Here is a 16,619-nt window from a genome sequence, read left to right on the forward strand (position 1 = left end):
TCCCCACACACTGGGGGCCTGTGCGAAGAGGCTTTTACTTTTTACTAGGTCTACCTCCCAAAAACCTTCATTTTTTGTTATCGTCTCTTTTTAAATCATATCTGCTTTAACACTTTGGCACTTTTGCATATAAGACTTTCATATTAGCTGAAATGGTTGCTATGTAATTACATGCTCTACCTGCTTGTTTATATAGCACACTGAATCTACCCATGAACAATTGCAAATGTCAGGAAGTCCATTTTGTTTCTTAATGTTCTTTTATCAGCTGTCTGAATTTTCCACTCAACAAGCTTAATAAAAGAGTTAGGTGCGTCGTGTGTACAAGGAAATACATGTATGTATTAAAATCATCATTTGGTTGACTACAACAAACAAACCATAAATATTCATTTTCAAATGATTGCTTGAAAGTTGAGGAAAAAGCTCAACTAGCTTTTCCCCGAGCTCTCAACCATATAATGAGTTCTTCATCTGTGGATGGCACTTGCTTAGTTTTAGATGTGTAACTGTTATAATTTAATGTATAGCATTTTCTCCCTTAAAATTTAAGGGAGATGGAAATTTTATCAGTGGATGTAGTCAAAACAGCCTACATCCACTGATAAAAAGGGGGAAAGGTGTTTTATTCTCATACTAATGATGATTCAATCACCTCAACAGAGACAGAACATGAACCGTGTAATTGATATGTAACTGAAATATTTTATCTTATATATTTTTTGCATCCATGTTTGTCCATCCAATCTGTAAAGCTTGTGTTCTGGTGCAGAAACACTGAAATTATAGCAAACTGAACTAAATGCAATAACTGAAGCGTGTTCCAGCTGTCACTGATACTATACAGTTGCAATGCAAGAGATTTGTTCTGTCATTACAGTCTTATACTTACAATCAGTATTATTGTACATGAACAATGCCTGCAGAACTTGAAACCAAAGAACCAAGAAACTTGACTAATGAGTAAACTTGTAGCCTCATCATACCATGTTAGTTTCATCAGGGGATGGTTGCACAAAGGTTGGTCTACTGATAGAGTCCAGTCTACTCTAGACTAATCTAAAGTGATTTAAACTGCTTAAGGATAGTAGCCACCCTACTCCAGTGTTATCAGAGGAGCTGTGTCCAAGATAACAATTACTGTTGCACAGATGTTTATCCCATAACTCTGACTTTTTGAATGTGCTGACTACAGCTTTTAAACTGTTTACTCTCATGCTATCTGCCTCCTCGTTTATTTTCTTCAGCTATTGCTGCTGTAAATTTTCCTGGTAAAATGGCCTTATAATTGCTAAATTTCACCAGAAGGCACAACCTTTCTAAAGTAGGGAAAAGAGCCTTAAAGGAAAAGTCCTTTCATTTTCAATCTGGGTCTTAAGTAAACCTCTATGCAGTTAGCTAGCTGATCAAGTCAGCTAATTTGTAGTTCTGGTTTACTTTCAGTCAGACTATGAAAGTTTGAAAGAGAAATAAGAGGCTTGCACTGCTTACCCCGATATACATATTTTTGCCGTAGTTGCGTTTCCGGTATCTCTCTAACAAAAGTGCAAACTTAGCATGACATTGGGAATTGTTGAAAAATATAATTTTCCTTTGAAGCAGTTTTCAGATTCAGTCTGATCTTATAAAATTGAACTACTTGTTAAATCTAAGATTTAGTCAAAATCGACCCTGACACCAGTCCCAGGTCTTAATCATAAAGTCAAACTCCCATTCACACAGTGTCACTGATAGTGTTGCCCCTCCAGTAGCTCCAGCCTTTTGATGCTCCTCAAGATGCTCCACAATAGCTAATTTGGCAAGTACAGGAACTCAAATTATGATCCGATATGTTTTCCAGCTAAATATAGGTGTTGCACATTGTCTTTACAAAAATAGTGATCACTTTCAGCAATTAATCATAATTTCACTTTCTGTTACTCCTCCTTACATGTGACTCCTCTCTCAGCACATCCATTCACTTGCCATTGACCCTTCACTCTGTCATCTCCTAACTTTCCCTCGGCTCGAAGTTTCCGGATCAGATCATGGGGACCCTTCCCCATTAGAGCTGAAGGATGCCTGTAGGAGCCTCCCAAGCGGTCCCACAGAGTGAAGTATTGGCCGTAATTGTAGTCGAAGAAGAGGTGATGGTCAGTGTGGTGAGCTGAACCATTGATGACAGGAGTCAGAGCGCCGGGGACACGATAGTCACCGTCGTGGATAGAGATGGTCCAGATGTTGACGAAAATGTAAAGGGCCAGATAGAGCACCTTGTGAAGGGGGAAGAAGAAGGGGTAGATGTGGTATGGCAGTCCCTGCATGAAGCCGTCCACTGGATGAAAGGCATGGCTGGCAAAGGGAGTGGGGATCTTCCACAAGTGGTGTGGTTTGTGAAACAGCTGTTAGGAGTAAGAGAGCAAAGAGGTCAGAAAGATACTGCTCTCTCTAAAAGGCTATATCACTGTGACTTCACAGAGTACGGTCTAGACCTGCTCTTTTATGAAAGCGCTCAGAGATTACTGTTGTTGTGATTTGGCGCTATATAAATAAAGTTGAATTGAATTGAAAAACTTTACTTCACACGTGTATAACCTCCATTTGTTTTTGGTAATTAAAGTGAATTGATTGAAATGATTAAAAGTGTCAAATGGTGACCATGCTAAAGAGAACTCTATCAATAATGAAGATAAGAGGAGATGCAGTGAATGCAGGTTAACATGTGCTGGTAACAGCAATAAAGATGCCTTTATTTCTCTGTTGTTTAAATTTGATTTCCTAATGGTTTACAGACTAAATGACAGAACACTAGGTTATACTTAAACCTTATGTCTTGTTTGGGATCCTGGAAACTCCTGGTCCTCTTTAACATACTCGACATAGATATATTAGCTTAATACAGGATTACTTTTCCTTATTTCACCCCATATCCCTGATGTAAAACATAGTAAAATATGGATTTCTGTTATTGGGGTTTTAAAACAGTTTGTTATAAGGTGTGATTACAATGTATTAAGGTAATTTCTGTAGTTTGTCTCCTTAATCAAATGTGAAAGCCCAGTGGCAACAAGAAGGGTTACCACTTCAGTACATTTCTACAAATTGAGTTTTAATAGAGTCGGAAGAAAAGAAAAAATACTACAAAGAAAAGACAATTGGTTGATTTGGCAATTGCAGTTGTTATTTTTAAACATACAGCAGTTGAGAGTGTGGGACCCCAAACAATGAGGGCGTAAATGAAACGAAACCTGCATAAATAAAACCACAATGATCTGCACGATTTGATACCAAGAAAATGTGTTTTTAGGGATTTGGGTGAATTAACCCGTATATATAAAATGTATTATAAAATGTGATTTGGACCCATATCTATGATTCAGTAATTATACTGTGTTGATGTTAAATTCATTACATAGCCTTTTAAGCAGCTGGAGGGGTGAACTTAATAAATTAAAAGAAAGCCTTTTACTCACTTTGTAAATTAGCTTATGATGTAGGAACCGATGAATCCAGTAGATACACATATCAGTGAAAAACAGGAAGGAGATCATACTCAGGAAGAGCCCAGGCCAACCTGAAAGCACACCATGTCACCTCCCAGAACTTAAGTCTGATGACAAATGCATGGAAAGAACAAGATTACAGAACAAATGAAAGCTGCTGAAGTAATTCTGCAACTTACCCAGCGAAGAATCACTGACATTGTCGTACAGTTTGCTGTATCCTCTAACTTCAGCGAAAAACAAGGCCACTGTGGGAATGCTGATCCAGGGAAGAGAGGTCATCGCATATTTGATCTCCCTCTGAACCTGATTCTAAGAAGGAAAATAATTAAATATACATGTCAAATAACTGCTTAAATAAATAAGAAAGTAGTGAAAAATAAAGAAAGGAATGAACAAACATAAGAAGATACAGAGGCTGTGTATAGAAGGCTTTCTGGAGACAATTAGCATCCATGGTATAAACACTGAAATGTAATGTGATAATCAGAGCTGAAACCTGTGGCTGTGTGGACGTTCCACTTCATTGTTTGTGTTATTATTGTATTTGATTGGTTTAATTTATCTTTAATAGAGTGTCTTGGTTCCTGTTGTGACCCTTTAGCAACACTGGCTGAGGAAGGCTAACTGTGTCTGAACACTCACAGAAGACTGGTAATTTTCTTTATTTTTCTTGTCTGCAGCAAGTCCTATGAAATGACCAAAACCAACAATGAATTTATCACACTAACAAGTATTGTCTGTCTCTCCACAGCATGATATAGTTTATTTCTCTGTGTCATAGACCTCCTTTGTTGTCCAAAAACAACATAATTGAGCCACCCTGTTGCACTGGATGACATGTTCCTTACACACACACACACATACTGTAGTTTATTTGGAGTCAAACCAACATACACTGTTCAGCAGCGGTAAACACTCACTAGCACACCACATGCGTGTTAATTCACAGCTGAAAATATTCCCCAACAAATGCATGTGTATGTACTCCGGTTGAACACTACCCAGCTGTTTTAGAGAATGAATTAACTTTTTTTGCAGATGAAATTACAAATTTGTGACCTGTTTTCTTCAGTAGGGATTGAATGGGGTTGGAGCCGAGCTCACGTACAGGACAGGGAAATCGTAAAGTACTGAGAAACAGCCCAAACTCTCAATTAGTTTTGCTCTTTTCTTGTGGCATTTGTTGACAAAACAAAGAAAAACAGAATAAAACCTTAACCTTTAAGGTTGGTGTTAAACCTCTTTCTCAAACTTTCTTTTTCATTCTTTACACAACTACAGCACTTCAGCTGAGTGCAACCCCATGAATGTATCAAGATTACAGAGATAAACAAAGGAGAGAGATGAAGGAGACAGTGGAATATAGCAGGGAGATTATGACAGCCTTCGATGTGGCCATTCAGAACAGGTGTAATCATTTTAGCCATGGTCAAACAACACAGCTTACAACTAGTTCATTGGGAGCACAGTGAGGCCTTTACAACACTACATAAAGGCTCCTCACCAACACAAAAATAGTTTGTCAGGCACTAATGGTACTAATGACACTATAAGTGGTGGAATATATAAACTACTGTAAAAAACAATAGAATACAAAGTAAAAAATCATAAAAATTCATTCTAGCCTCTGAAGCCATAGTATGCTCCAACAACACCAAAAAGTATAAAGTTCAGTCGACTCCTCAACAAAACTGAGCATAATAAGTTTCAAAAAGGTTGTACATTTATTGCATAACTAAATTGCATTTTATTCTGCCAAGTGTTCCTGCTGTGGCTCAGTAACCTGTGAAAGTTGGACACCAGTGAGTACTGTTGTTGCAACTGCCAGCCCACTGTATTCAGGACACCTCCACTCCCTCTGTACTTTACGTCTGTGTTATTTTATGTATACTATGCCTTGCTGGAAAACAAACTGAAAAACCCTCTGGGCACAAAATAAAGTTCCCATAAGTGTTTCCCCTCCTTGTAGTTCAAGTGATTGCTTAGGGTTAAGCAGTGCCAACACTCGGTTTATTACTACCCCAATCATAATAGGAGATACAAAAGTGCTTAAAGGGGCCGGTACTTCTACATTTTACTCTTTGGTGTACCATAACTTTTTCTTGCGCGCTGGCACTTCTCATAAACTGCCAGGTACTCTTTTCTGTCTTCTCCTTATCAAGTTCTTTGGGTGATCCTTATGGCCCTAAAGAAACTGCATAACCCAGGAGGCACTTCACGCTCAGCTGTTTCTGTTCTCATCTGTCTGCTTTTCTCTGTCAGCGGAGACAGAGTAGGAATTAGAGAAAGTATCCCAGCTGGATAACTTAAGTGTGCCACTAAGCCTTTTGTTCAGACATGTTCAACTATTTAAACAGTCGCTTGTCATTGTCACTTTTGTGAACCGACCAATCATAGCTTGGATGGGGCGGGACATTAAGTTGACCTGCTGCAATAAACTTTCGAAATGTTGAACTCATTGCTATGCATGAATGGTTATGATTATTGATGAGTTTGTACTTTAACAAGTTAGCATTAACAAATTAGAGGCTGACTCTTTGTAGACCATTTTTCTTGCACAAGGATTTAATAAAGAAACAAAACCTACAGAGATTATGAATGCTGGTTATGTATTTTTAACCTCCTGTATTGCTCAACTGAATTGATATTATAGTAGGCTATACAGTATATGATACTATTATCTCAAATTATAATGAATAGCCAAACATTAGACCTAATCAAGATGACTTTGAGCCTAAACCTAACCAAACCGTAACCACAGTTATGTAATATCAGAAAATGGTTTCATTTGTGAAACAGTTGAATTGTTGAATCTCAACTAATAAGCTGTTGAAATGTTACAAATATTTGTAGGCAGACTAAAATAATATTGTAGGCAGACTATCCAAATAAAGTAACTTATAAATAATATATTAGTATAATACTACCAATAAAGTACTATATTAACATTACACTTTGTATTTAATGTTATTATATTATAATAATACTACCATAATTTATACTAGTTACTCATCCAGGTTGTGCATCTGCAGTGGACAGATGTAGATTTAGCTGACACACGTGCCAACATGTGAATATAGGGAGTACTGGCACTTCTTTTTTTCCACTTCAAACAGTGGATGCAGGTTTCATACCTCTAAAAATTGTGGGTGTTTCTTCAGATTGTGGTCGAAGATGAAGTAGTAACTGATGGCTCCCAGGCCCAGGTACAGGACTGCAGCCCCAAGGTTCGTAAGCACCAACAGGCTGATAATCTGCCGCAGGGCTCCGTCCTCAGGCCACGACGCAGGGTACACATACGGGGTGAGGACGTAATAGTCAGCAACATTCAGCACAAGATCCATGTTTGAATCTGTAATGGATGGCAAGGAGACAGAGAGAAGCTAGTTGGACATTCAAACATCACATAAAGACACATTTTATAAAGATGCCAAGTACACAGCATTTTCCAGAAGCCCTGTTTTTTCCTGCCATCTCACCTGGGACATAACATTTACAGAACTATCCACATCCCCTTTCTAATTTTTAACATTTATAAGCTGTATTAGCAATAAAAGTCTAAAATAAAGTGTTTACTAAAGTTGCTTGCCAATAACAACCTGTAAAGTATCCATGACGTGTGTACAAATGTCTTATATTATACTTGACAGTATAATATAAAACAGTTGGAATAAAATATGTCTTTCAGTATAATTGGAGAAAGATCCAAATAATTATTTTTAACATAACTAGTAGATGTGACAACTCTTCTAATACAAGCCACTACAGTATCAGACAGGATGTAGAGATGTGTATTAAATATTCTGTGTAGCCTATTTTCTGTGTAGCCATGTTAATGTGGTCTCTGATCCCTGAAAGGTGCAAAATGCTGAGGTTACTTTACAATGAATTTCATGTCTGCAGTTACAAAGAATATGACAAATGAACCATAAGGTGATACAAATACACAGTTGCTAATAAATGCACACTATACCTGTACGTTAATTATGTGGAAAAACAAATGAGAAGTGATCGAGATGTCACATTTATTGAACTTCCTGACCGACCGACGTGCGACAGCTTCATGAAAAGGTAAATATAGCCTATTGTTGAATTAACAAACACAAAAGTCTGCATCTCACTGTAATATCAGCCAGTAACTGAGTTGCACTGTCATATTAGTAATATAAAGTTATAGCTACAATTGTAAATAGTACTGTACCTTGTGTAGATTGCTCGTACAACCGTGAAGGGACGTATGCTGAACTGAAGGCTGGCTAGCGACCAATCAGTAGTGATGTACCTATATCGTCATCTAGGGCATCCAATGAGCTCGTGCTTTCACATCACGGCAGGTTTGTTATGATTTCCGATTGGCCAATTGGAGGATCTGATCATGGTGCTACAGAAGCAGCGCTACCACGCTTGAAAGTCCTGCAAATAGGGGCTGAAACGCCCCCAGGCTTATCGACAAACCCATTTGATGCTGCATACGACAAAGACCTGCACATTATCAGCAAAATCCAGGCCCAGATGTAGACAGATGCGCCCCTTGCTCTCTTGTAAAATGGGTTCAGTCTCCTTTTTACCCGAACGGATAGGCCTAGGCTACAACTTCAGGAATAAAACACTTTATCGTCCACACTAATAATACACCCAACATGGTTTGTGTTACATAAGTTGTGTGCTTGTAAGCAGGGCAAAGTAATCTTGTCATTCAAACAGTGACATGGAGAACTTTCCAGAAAAGACTACTTAATCGGGTAAACGTTAAATAAAGTTCTGTTAACTGTGTTTTGTAGCAAATTAGCAAGGACAAATATTTTTGACTTCTGCATTAAGTTTGGCGTACAGGTCCACCAGACTGACACGTGTATTAATTTTTGTAATCCGTTATTTGCATCTTCAGGCTGCAGTAGCAGTACTTTGACCAGCTTTGTAGGTCCATATTTGACTATTACATTGGTGGCTTTCTGTCTTCTACTGTTTGTAATATTGGGTTAATATTTTACTTTCAAATTTCGCTGTCAATATAAATAAAACAAATTACAAAACTGTTTAATGGCAGAGACAAATTGCTTCCCTCCTGCTGTGAAACTGAAAGCCATCCAGCCACAAGGTGTCACCAGTGCTCTAAGGTACCAGAGGGAGGAGCCTCACCCTTTGATACACTGTATTATAGTTGACTTCATGCACGGGGTTATAGGCAGCATAAATATTATAGTGATACCTCTGAAGATTAAGAATTTTTCTACATGTCTATAAGCCACCAGCAGAAGCTTTTACATTCTTCTGTTATTTTGTTATATTTTGAAGACTGGCTCTTGTTTTTCTGCTCTTCTTTTCTCTTAAACCAGGTGTTTTTTCCTCTCTTCTCATTCATTCATTTACTCTTAAATAGAAGCCAGTCTTCTTTGTGATCAACTTTCATTAGAGTGTTTTTATTAAGCTACCACCAGGGACTTCTAAACATTTTAAATGAAACTTCTTTATCTACGGCCGTTGAATAGCTACAAGGGGCCATCAATGAACTTTAAGCCCTGTAAATAAAAAGGTTTTGATCTTGTCTTCGCTTTCAGATGTTACGTCTTAGTTAAGAGCTTGTCAGTAACAACTGCCAGATAGTATTATAATCTATTCCCATCTTTCAAGAAGCACTTTTAGACACTTGGCACAGATATATATTTATTTTTATTGGATGGAGAGGTCATTCACAAATGTTGCAAAAGTCAGTGAACGCAATTTTATTTTAAACTCAGTAAACACAGTAACTTATAACTCTATAATTAAAAAATATACCCAGTCACCTTGTGCAAACAATGAAAAATACTTCAACCTCACTATTGTTGATGAGACAAAATAGCTCAAATGTCAAGTGTCCCAAAACGACATCTATGACCGCTCCCCAAAACAACATGTATGTCTGTTGAACAGCGTCTGGTAAATTCACTAAAATCACAAAAAAAACCCATATCTTCTCTCTTGCCTGGTGCTGGTGAAATCAAGCCATGCAGATACTTTCAACTTAATGTGTAGAGGTTTTAAGATATCCACATGTGAAAATTGTGCTGCCACCCCAATAATATGAAACTGAATGGAAATGTGTTTTGTTGTCGCAAGCATTACATTGACCTCATCTAGCTACACTCTGCCAGCAATAGTGGAATTTGGAGACTTCACATGATCCAATACAACAAAAAATAAATGGAACATGGTTATGGTGACTGCTATTTCAGTTTTCTAACATTTGTCTCAGAATGTATTCTGTGTTTTCACTGATTACAATTTTCTGAAGCCACTGTCTCCAAAGTTTCTCCACAGATCCCTACTTTACTTGGCTGAAAACAATATTAAAATAAGGTTATGGTCACCCAAAGCAGCGAGCAAAGACTGGAAATTTGGCATATAATCAACAACATTTCAGAGATTTGCAGAAAATGCATGAATGCACTAAAAAACGTTTTTAATATGGCTTTGTGGCCAGGGTAGTCACACGCATGCATTGGTGTCATATTGAGCTACCTTTACACATACTTTGAGACAAATTAGCTTGCTGTAGTCACTGGCAGTGATCAAGTTTTTGATTTTCCTTCCATTAGCATAACAAGCAGCACCATTTCTGCCCTTTTAGCATCAAACAATTATCCACTGCTCATCATGTGGTGCTGGAAGGATAGCAGATGGCCACACTATTGTGTTTATTAATACAAAGCTGTAGACTGTCTTATATAATGAATTAGACTTTCTCTGTTCATGCATATGCCCAACATTTGGTAGTGTAATGTTTGAGGATAAATCACGTAAAGATTAAATGGCTGCACTTATTGCCCAAGTTAGTGGACAACTCACTCTACCTCCGTGGCCACAGCCACCCTGTACTATGAAGTTTCTTCTCTGCAAAAGTTTAAAAACAAAGCAAAGTATAACCTCAACTGTAAAAAGTAGTAGTTCCATTATGCTTCCAAACCCAGCGCAATCCCACTCAATAAATAAGAAAATATATTAGAGTAAATGTGTGAATAGTCAGTGTTTAAAGCACACAAAATATTTTTTCATTTTACAGTAGGCATCACCTGCTTTGATTTATCAATATTTAGAAGACTGTTAGTCACACACTGAATGCCCAGTATAAAGTAAATGTCTTGTATGTATGAGTAAAGAAACGCTGTCTCTTTAATAGTGCATTTGTCTGTGGAACTGTCTACTTTAGAAGAAAGTTGAGTTGAGTAGAGCTGGAGCTTGCAGGCTGTGAAAGCATCTCACTCTGTGTGCACACACATCAGCCAATCAGGATGTCTGCAGAGAGGCAATACTCATGCTGAGCCCCAGATAACCTGCTGCTCATCATCTCCTCAGTAGGCAACAACAGTGGATGTGTTACTTTGGCAAATGTAATCAAAAACTGTAGAAACCTGTCACAACTGGAGGCACGGTGACAACTATCTAAGCAAAATCATCTAAGCTATATTTGATTATCTCGTTAATGCTGATGTGTCTGATTCACACTTCTCCTGTTCCTGCATATATATTCAGTATATAATTGTCATCATTACTATCATTTATAAAAACATTGTACTCATCAAGTTAACTGCTGAGATCTGGGAATGCAGCCATGCTAAAAAAAAAATCTGACAAGGAAACACGAGTGTTCAGATAATCAGGCAGCCTGTAAAAAAATTTCCACGTTAGCCAAATTTATCGAGGGATTATTGTGACATTTCTGGTGCGCTCACTTATGGTTTTACCACCAAATAATGTGATTTAGATAATCTGGGTAAACTGCTGGTTTGCTTACAACCTCTCTGATTGTTTAATGGCTTATCTTGCCCCATGGACTTTGTTACAGCGATGATGCCGTGTTCCCAGATCTCAGGTGAGTCCGGTGTTATAACCAGTGGAAAGAAAGGTCAGTTTTTGAAAACAGAACCAAAGCACTAATAAACAGAAATGATTCTTTCATTTTACCCAGACAGAAAGATTCATTAAGCAAAGTTTTTCAGCATTCTTCATATTGATAGTGTTGCGTGTGCACACCTGCATGCTGCTGAGCACAAACTAGGCTAATTGACATCCACATATTTCATATTGACACATTAGAGCCAAACTTTCTCAGAAGCACTATCGTGGATGAGAGCCAAGCCAACACAAACATCTCACCGTTCACAGTTCATTGACAAAAAAATAGGGAGACCTGCCACCAAGATGATACATAATCCTGTGTTCATTGACAAAATTGGGCCAGATTCTTGGATGTGTCGGATCAGAGTATCCTGCACATGAAGCCAACCAGCCATGAGAACCACTTCACCTCCTCTTTGGATTTGGATAGTGCCGGCCACAGCTGCTGCTGTTTAGTCAGTTTGGAGCCTGGGCTGCATCTGCTCATAAATAATCCAGTCTCATAAAATTTCATGAAATGAGAATTATCTCTGAAATGCAGTTTATGTTGTATGAATATTGCAACGATAAATTTACTCTACCATGATACTGCCATGATTTATGTGACAAAATCACAAATTGGAGGCCGATTTTCTGCTGTGATACTACGAGAACAGATAACAATATATAATAGTACGTTACAACTTTGGTTTTAAGCTGAAATAACGGCATTTATTTTACTACAAGACTACACACCAGAGCAAGGAGTCTATATTTACTATAACCCAAATTTCTAGTCATTATGGCTATCCAACCCTGTCTCCTGGAAATTACATCTCCATATTACTAAATTGAGCAGCTACCTGTCCAGTGTGTACCCTGCCTGTTGCTCAGTGTCAGCTGGGATCGACTCCAGCCCCCCCACGATTCTGTAAGGATAAATAGTTATAGAAGTTACAAGTTTAGGACAGAGCCCAGGCTCTGCATCCTTAGTCCCACGTATGGTTAGGTTTAGGCAACAAAAGCACTCTGGTTATGTTTAGCTCGGATTTCTCCAAAAAGAAATCTCATCAGTCATTTTCATCAATAAAGTTTTGAGAGCGAGCAGAAAGCAAGTTGAGCGAGGGCAGACAAGCACTCTGTGAGCAGGGCAATGCACTCTCAGCACTCAATTCCTGCACCATACTCCACTGTATAAGTTTTTTTTCTGACCTCTCAGCTCCCTGTCTGTGTGCTCAACATGCTAATCTGCGCCCTCAGCATTATTCAGCATGTTCTTAACTCTCTGTAACAGTGCTCATCATCACCGCCTTCTGCTTTGATTTTGTCTTGCATGTGCTCAACATTACGGAAAAAAAACACCATATATCAGGCTCATTTGCTTGCTAGAAGTATACTCATTCTCTGGTCAAAAAACAAATTTCTTTCATATCTACAGCTTCATGTTCAGTATTTGTCATAAACGTAATAACTTTAGACATAACAAAATCAAAAAAGGCTTGCAACTTGACACTTGTAACTTCACAGTTTTACTTTATTTTTCAGAGTTCTAAAGTTTATTTGAAAGACAAGTAATGCATACCAATTTGAAGAGGCATTCATTATGGATAGAAATATGTTTTAATAAGTATTTAAAAATTTTAAGGACTTGGAATTACTTGGCACGCATTGGTCTCAACTTGGGACTTAGGAGCTCACAACCAAAACTTGAGATCAGCTTATGACTTCGAAAACACCTCTACTCAGAACTATAAGGTGAGATCATCCTGTCCAACCTTGGTTCTCTACTACTGATAAGAAAGAAAGAAAGAAAGAAAGAAAGAAAGAAAGGCAGTGTAAAAGTAGTAAACAGCAACAGTCTTTAAATGTAACAGTATTTTACAGACTTGGAGTTTTTGTATACCACAAAAGAAGGACAAAATATATCAGTAATAGTTTTAAGTCTGTATTGCATTCAACAAATTTAAATTATTATTAATTTAATATAATATTTATAATATTGAGGAAATGGATTTTTTGGTCAGCAGTTCTTACTGAAACATGCACCCTATGCTGCCTTCAAAATAAAACTTGTGGGGTTGTGTTTTTGAGATGAGAAGTTAAGAGCACATTATACTTGGCATTCAAGAGGTATACGTCATAAGATCACTGTTACTAGGTGACAGCATTTCACTGTCGTGCTAGAAAATAAGAACGGTTTAACAGAACATATGATGACATGAATTCCCACTGAACACCACATCAGAAGGTCATTGAAATGGACTAAACACAAACCCACATGAAGGCATCATGAGGCCTCATCAGGGTCTTTGAATATTTATTAACAGGCAGTCAACTGTTCAGTGAGCCAGTATTTGCCGAGATGAGATTTGGCTCTGAAAAATATCCACACACTGTTCAATCAAACAACTTAAAACATATTAAAATGCAAATTTCCTTCTGGACACAACATGCTCCACCCTTTCCACTTTGATGATTAAAGTTCACTCATCACACAGGTGGCACATGGATCTCTTTGAAGCTTTCTATCTATCCTGCACATCCTGAGAGGTACAGTCTGATGTAATTCTTCCGCAAAGAGGGGCAAAAGAACACGCTTTTTGGAATGAGGTTCTCTCTCTTTTTAGATGCTTCATTCCCTTTGCTTTGTACTTCCCAATGTTGAAGGCCAATCAGTGGGCAAAACATGTTGGCTTTTATTGTATCATTTTCCGTTAGTATAACTATAAAGGTTAGTTTGTATTATACACAATTAATATATAGTATGGAAATATTTCTATATGGCAGGATTTTTTTTTCAATAGCCATTTCATTTAATTGCCTTTCAGTTGCCGTTGTCATTGTTGTGGAGTCAGTCTTTGGAAAATTGTAAATGGCATTTACCATGCTACCGTGCAAGGCACCAACCTAACTGTCACAAACAATTGCAGCTGTAGCTCAAGAACACTTTGACATGCAGACAAGAGGAGCTAAAGATCAAACTGCCAACCCTTCCATTAAAGGACTCTACCTTATGAACCTCAGCCGCTTTACACCCGGGCCACACCATATACCAGAGCAACGTGGAATCCCTTGTTTTTCATTTTGGTGGCCATGTTAACAGGTTAGAGCACCCACACAGCCCGCGTGAGTGTTGAGGCTGCAGCAGCGCATCATCTGGAGATTCGCTCTGTCGCCTATTTTTTCTGTGTGACTGAGACAATTCAGTCAGTGAAAATGATCTGTTGTCATATTGACATCATGCCAACAACATTTCACCTATCACTACAGTTCCAATGTCCATATCTGTAGAATATGTCACAGACATGTGTGTAACAATTGAGTTCTTAACTTTTAACCTACTGTATAAACTAAACTAAATATAAATGAAATTCATAATGAAATAAAACATCTGTCATTGATGGCCACTATCAAAGGGAAACTCTGTGGAGAAAGATAGGGCTGGCAGTAGCAGCGTCGCAGCAGCTAGGCTGTCTGTTTGGACACCACATGCGTGTGAACCTCAGCAGTTCAGCGATGTAGCTGACAAGCACAGGTAGAGGTGTGGCCCAGGCGAAGGGAAATACACACATACACAATACATGCACATGCTGGATGTGATGAAGATGCAAAAAGCCTGTATATGATTGCGTTTCACATAATGAACATAAAATCCTACAGCACTGCTGACTGTCTTCATTCATCTTTTATTAAATCAGCTTGATCGGATGAATCTTCTCAGCCGTTCTTCTTCAGGCCACTCAAGGCTTGTTTGTTGCCAATACCAAAGTAAGGTGTGAAATATCATTAAAATGCAGTGAGTGTAACCTCCAGTAACCACAGGCGTGACCAAATCTATCAGGATTGAAATCCTAAGGACTTTACATTAGTGTACAATTACTTTGGTCTTATTTAGACCAAGTGTTATAAATTTCAGGATGTATTTTCAGTTGATTTCAAAGACTCTGTGTTTTCTACGCACCATTTAACTTTTAATTTTCTTTAAAAAAACAATGAATAAGAGTCCATTTAGCCTTACAACAAATGTCTCATCCTATGATTTTGTTTTATTTAAGTAAATGTCGCTTGCTGCCTTATGCATCACCCCATTTTCACAAAAGGTCTTCACTTAAAAGGAACAAGAGTCACACAAAGAAAGAAATAAAGGCAAACAAAGACAATCATCAGTGAACACTTCTTCTCTTTGTGATGTGAACGGGTCAGCTTACAACAAAGGTCTTAAGATGAAATGGACAATAATTTTGCTGTCATTGTGGCCTTTTCCCAGTTTTACAGAGTGAAAGTTAGAGCCTTCTTTTGGTTAGATCTCTAATCACTATCCAATCCCCCTGGAGGAGAAAAAGAAATTTAATTTGACAAGGAGGTAATGAACCCGTACAGCCATTATCTTAGATAACCCATTTGAGAGACTGGTTGAGCACTGATGAAAATTCTATTAAACATAGCTGGCTGATTTCTCTATTTTGTTCAGTGGCAGAAAAGTCTTTTTTACCCTTGCCAATTTACTTTGAACTCTCAGAGTTGCCAAGGATCATTATATCAAGGAGCTTCAAACACTCACCCTTTACTTAATGATTCAAAGGCAACAACCCTAGACTGTGGGCTAATAACCTCTGTGATGCATACACAAGACACCTAGGCAAGTGCAGGAAATACTTTTACTTTTAGTTTCTCTCTGGAGTTTCAGCAGGATTCTGGTTTCATATGAAACTTCTCTGGTGTCTTAGAACTTTCTTGTTTTCAAATCCACTTATTTTCAGACTCAGCATGGCCTCAATTAAATTCTGATTTAACCTTTCTTTACTTTGCAGTAAACTGAAAGGATGCATTTTCCCCTGTGGTCTATAATTCTCCATACTGCAGACAATTCACTCATTAAGTGCAACACACACAGAGCACTTCACGTCAATTGATACACGTCATTTGATGCCCATAGCACACAGTGGATGCTCCATGCACCATACTTGGAGACTGAGCCTGCTGGGAGACAGGACTGCTCTAGTATTCCCATTGAGATAAATTGAGAACATTAGTGAAATTAAAAGTATTTTTCTGAACGGTTCCTAACTGTATGCTGGAAACTTCTGCATGCTATGTGCAGGTCAGCTGCATTTCATGGTAGCCATAACTAGATACGGTCAGTATGTGCTGTAAAGTGTTCCCTTTAAACAAGCTGCCAAACACAATCTCATATTTATAGGTGGACAAAAAAAAAAACCTTTGCCTGTCTTGCTTTGTGGAATATAACAAAGTTATTTAGCCCATACATTCTGTACG

General features: G+C 38.1%; 1 protein-coding gene across 2 annotated transcripts; it reads right to left on the reverse strand.

The window, feature by feature from the left end:
* Positions 1 to 241: 241 nt before the first annotated feature.
* Positions 242 to 7,831, reverse strand: sc5d (sterol-C5-desaturase). 2 transcript variants are annotated; one of them, XM_038709162.1, is made up of 5 exons: positions 7,687 to 7,831; positions 6,620 to 6,837; positions 3,662 to 3,794; positions 3,453 to 3,553; positions 242 to 2,381 (listed from the first exon to the last, which is right to left on the reverse strand). In XM_038709162.1, exons 2-5 carry the CDS (start codon positions 6,827 to 6,829, stop codon positions 1,917 to 1,919), a joined length of 909 nt encoding a protein of 302 aa, XP_038565090.1. In that variant the 5' UTR covers positions 6,830 to 6,837; positions 7,687 to 7,831; the 3' UTR covers positions 242 to 1,916. The 2 variants fall into 2 exon arrangements, with proteins under 2 accessions (XP_038565090.1, XP_038565092.1); XM_038709164.1 differs by lacking the exon at positions 7,687 to 7,831 and adding an exon at positions 7,459 to 7,626.
* Between the last annotated feature and the right edge of the window lie 8,788 nt (positions 7,832 to 16,619).

The sequence above is a fragment of the Micropterus salmoides genome, unplaced genomic scaffold (genome assembly GCF_014851395.1).
Source record: "Micropterus salmoides isolate LMB-PRFRI ecotype aquatic unplaced genomic scaffold, ASM1485139v1 Ms_hic_scaffold_9, whole genome shotgun sequence".
NCBI lineage: Eukaryota > Metazoa > Chordata > Actinopteri > Centrarchiformes > Centrarchidae > Micropterus > Micropterus salmoides.

Bases quoted from the DNA above. Each gene is read 5' to 3' on its own strand.
- sc5d (XM_038709162.1), bottom strand. From the start codon at position 6,829: ATGGATCTTGTGCTGAATGTTGCTGACTATTACGTCCTCACCCCGTAT. The intron at 3,554-3,661 runs GTAAGTTGCAGA...GTGTGCTTTCAG, and splicing joins TGTCAGTGATTCTTCGCTGG to GTTGGCCTGGGCTCTTCCTG. The intron at 2,382-3,452 runs GTGAGTAAAAGG...TACTCCTAACAG, and splicing joins ATCATAAGCTAATTTACAAA to CTGTTTCACAAACCACACCA.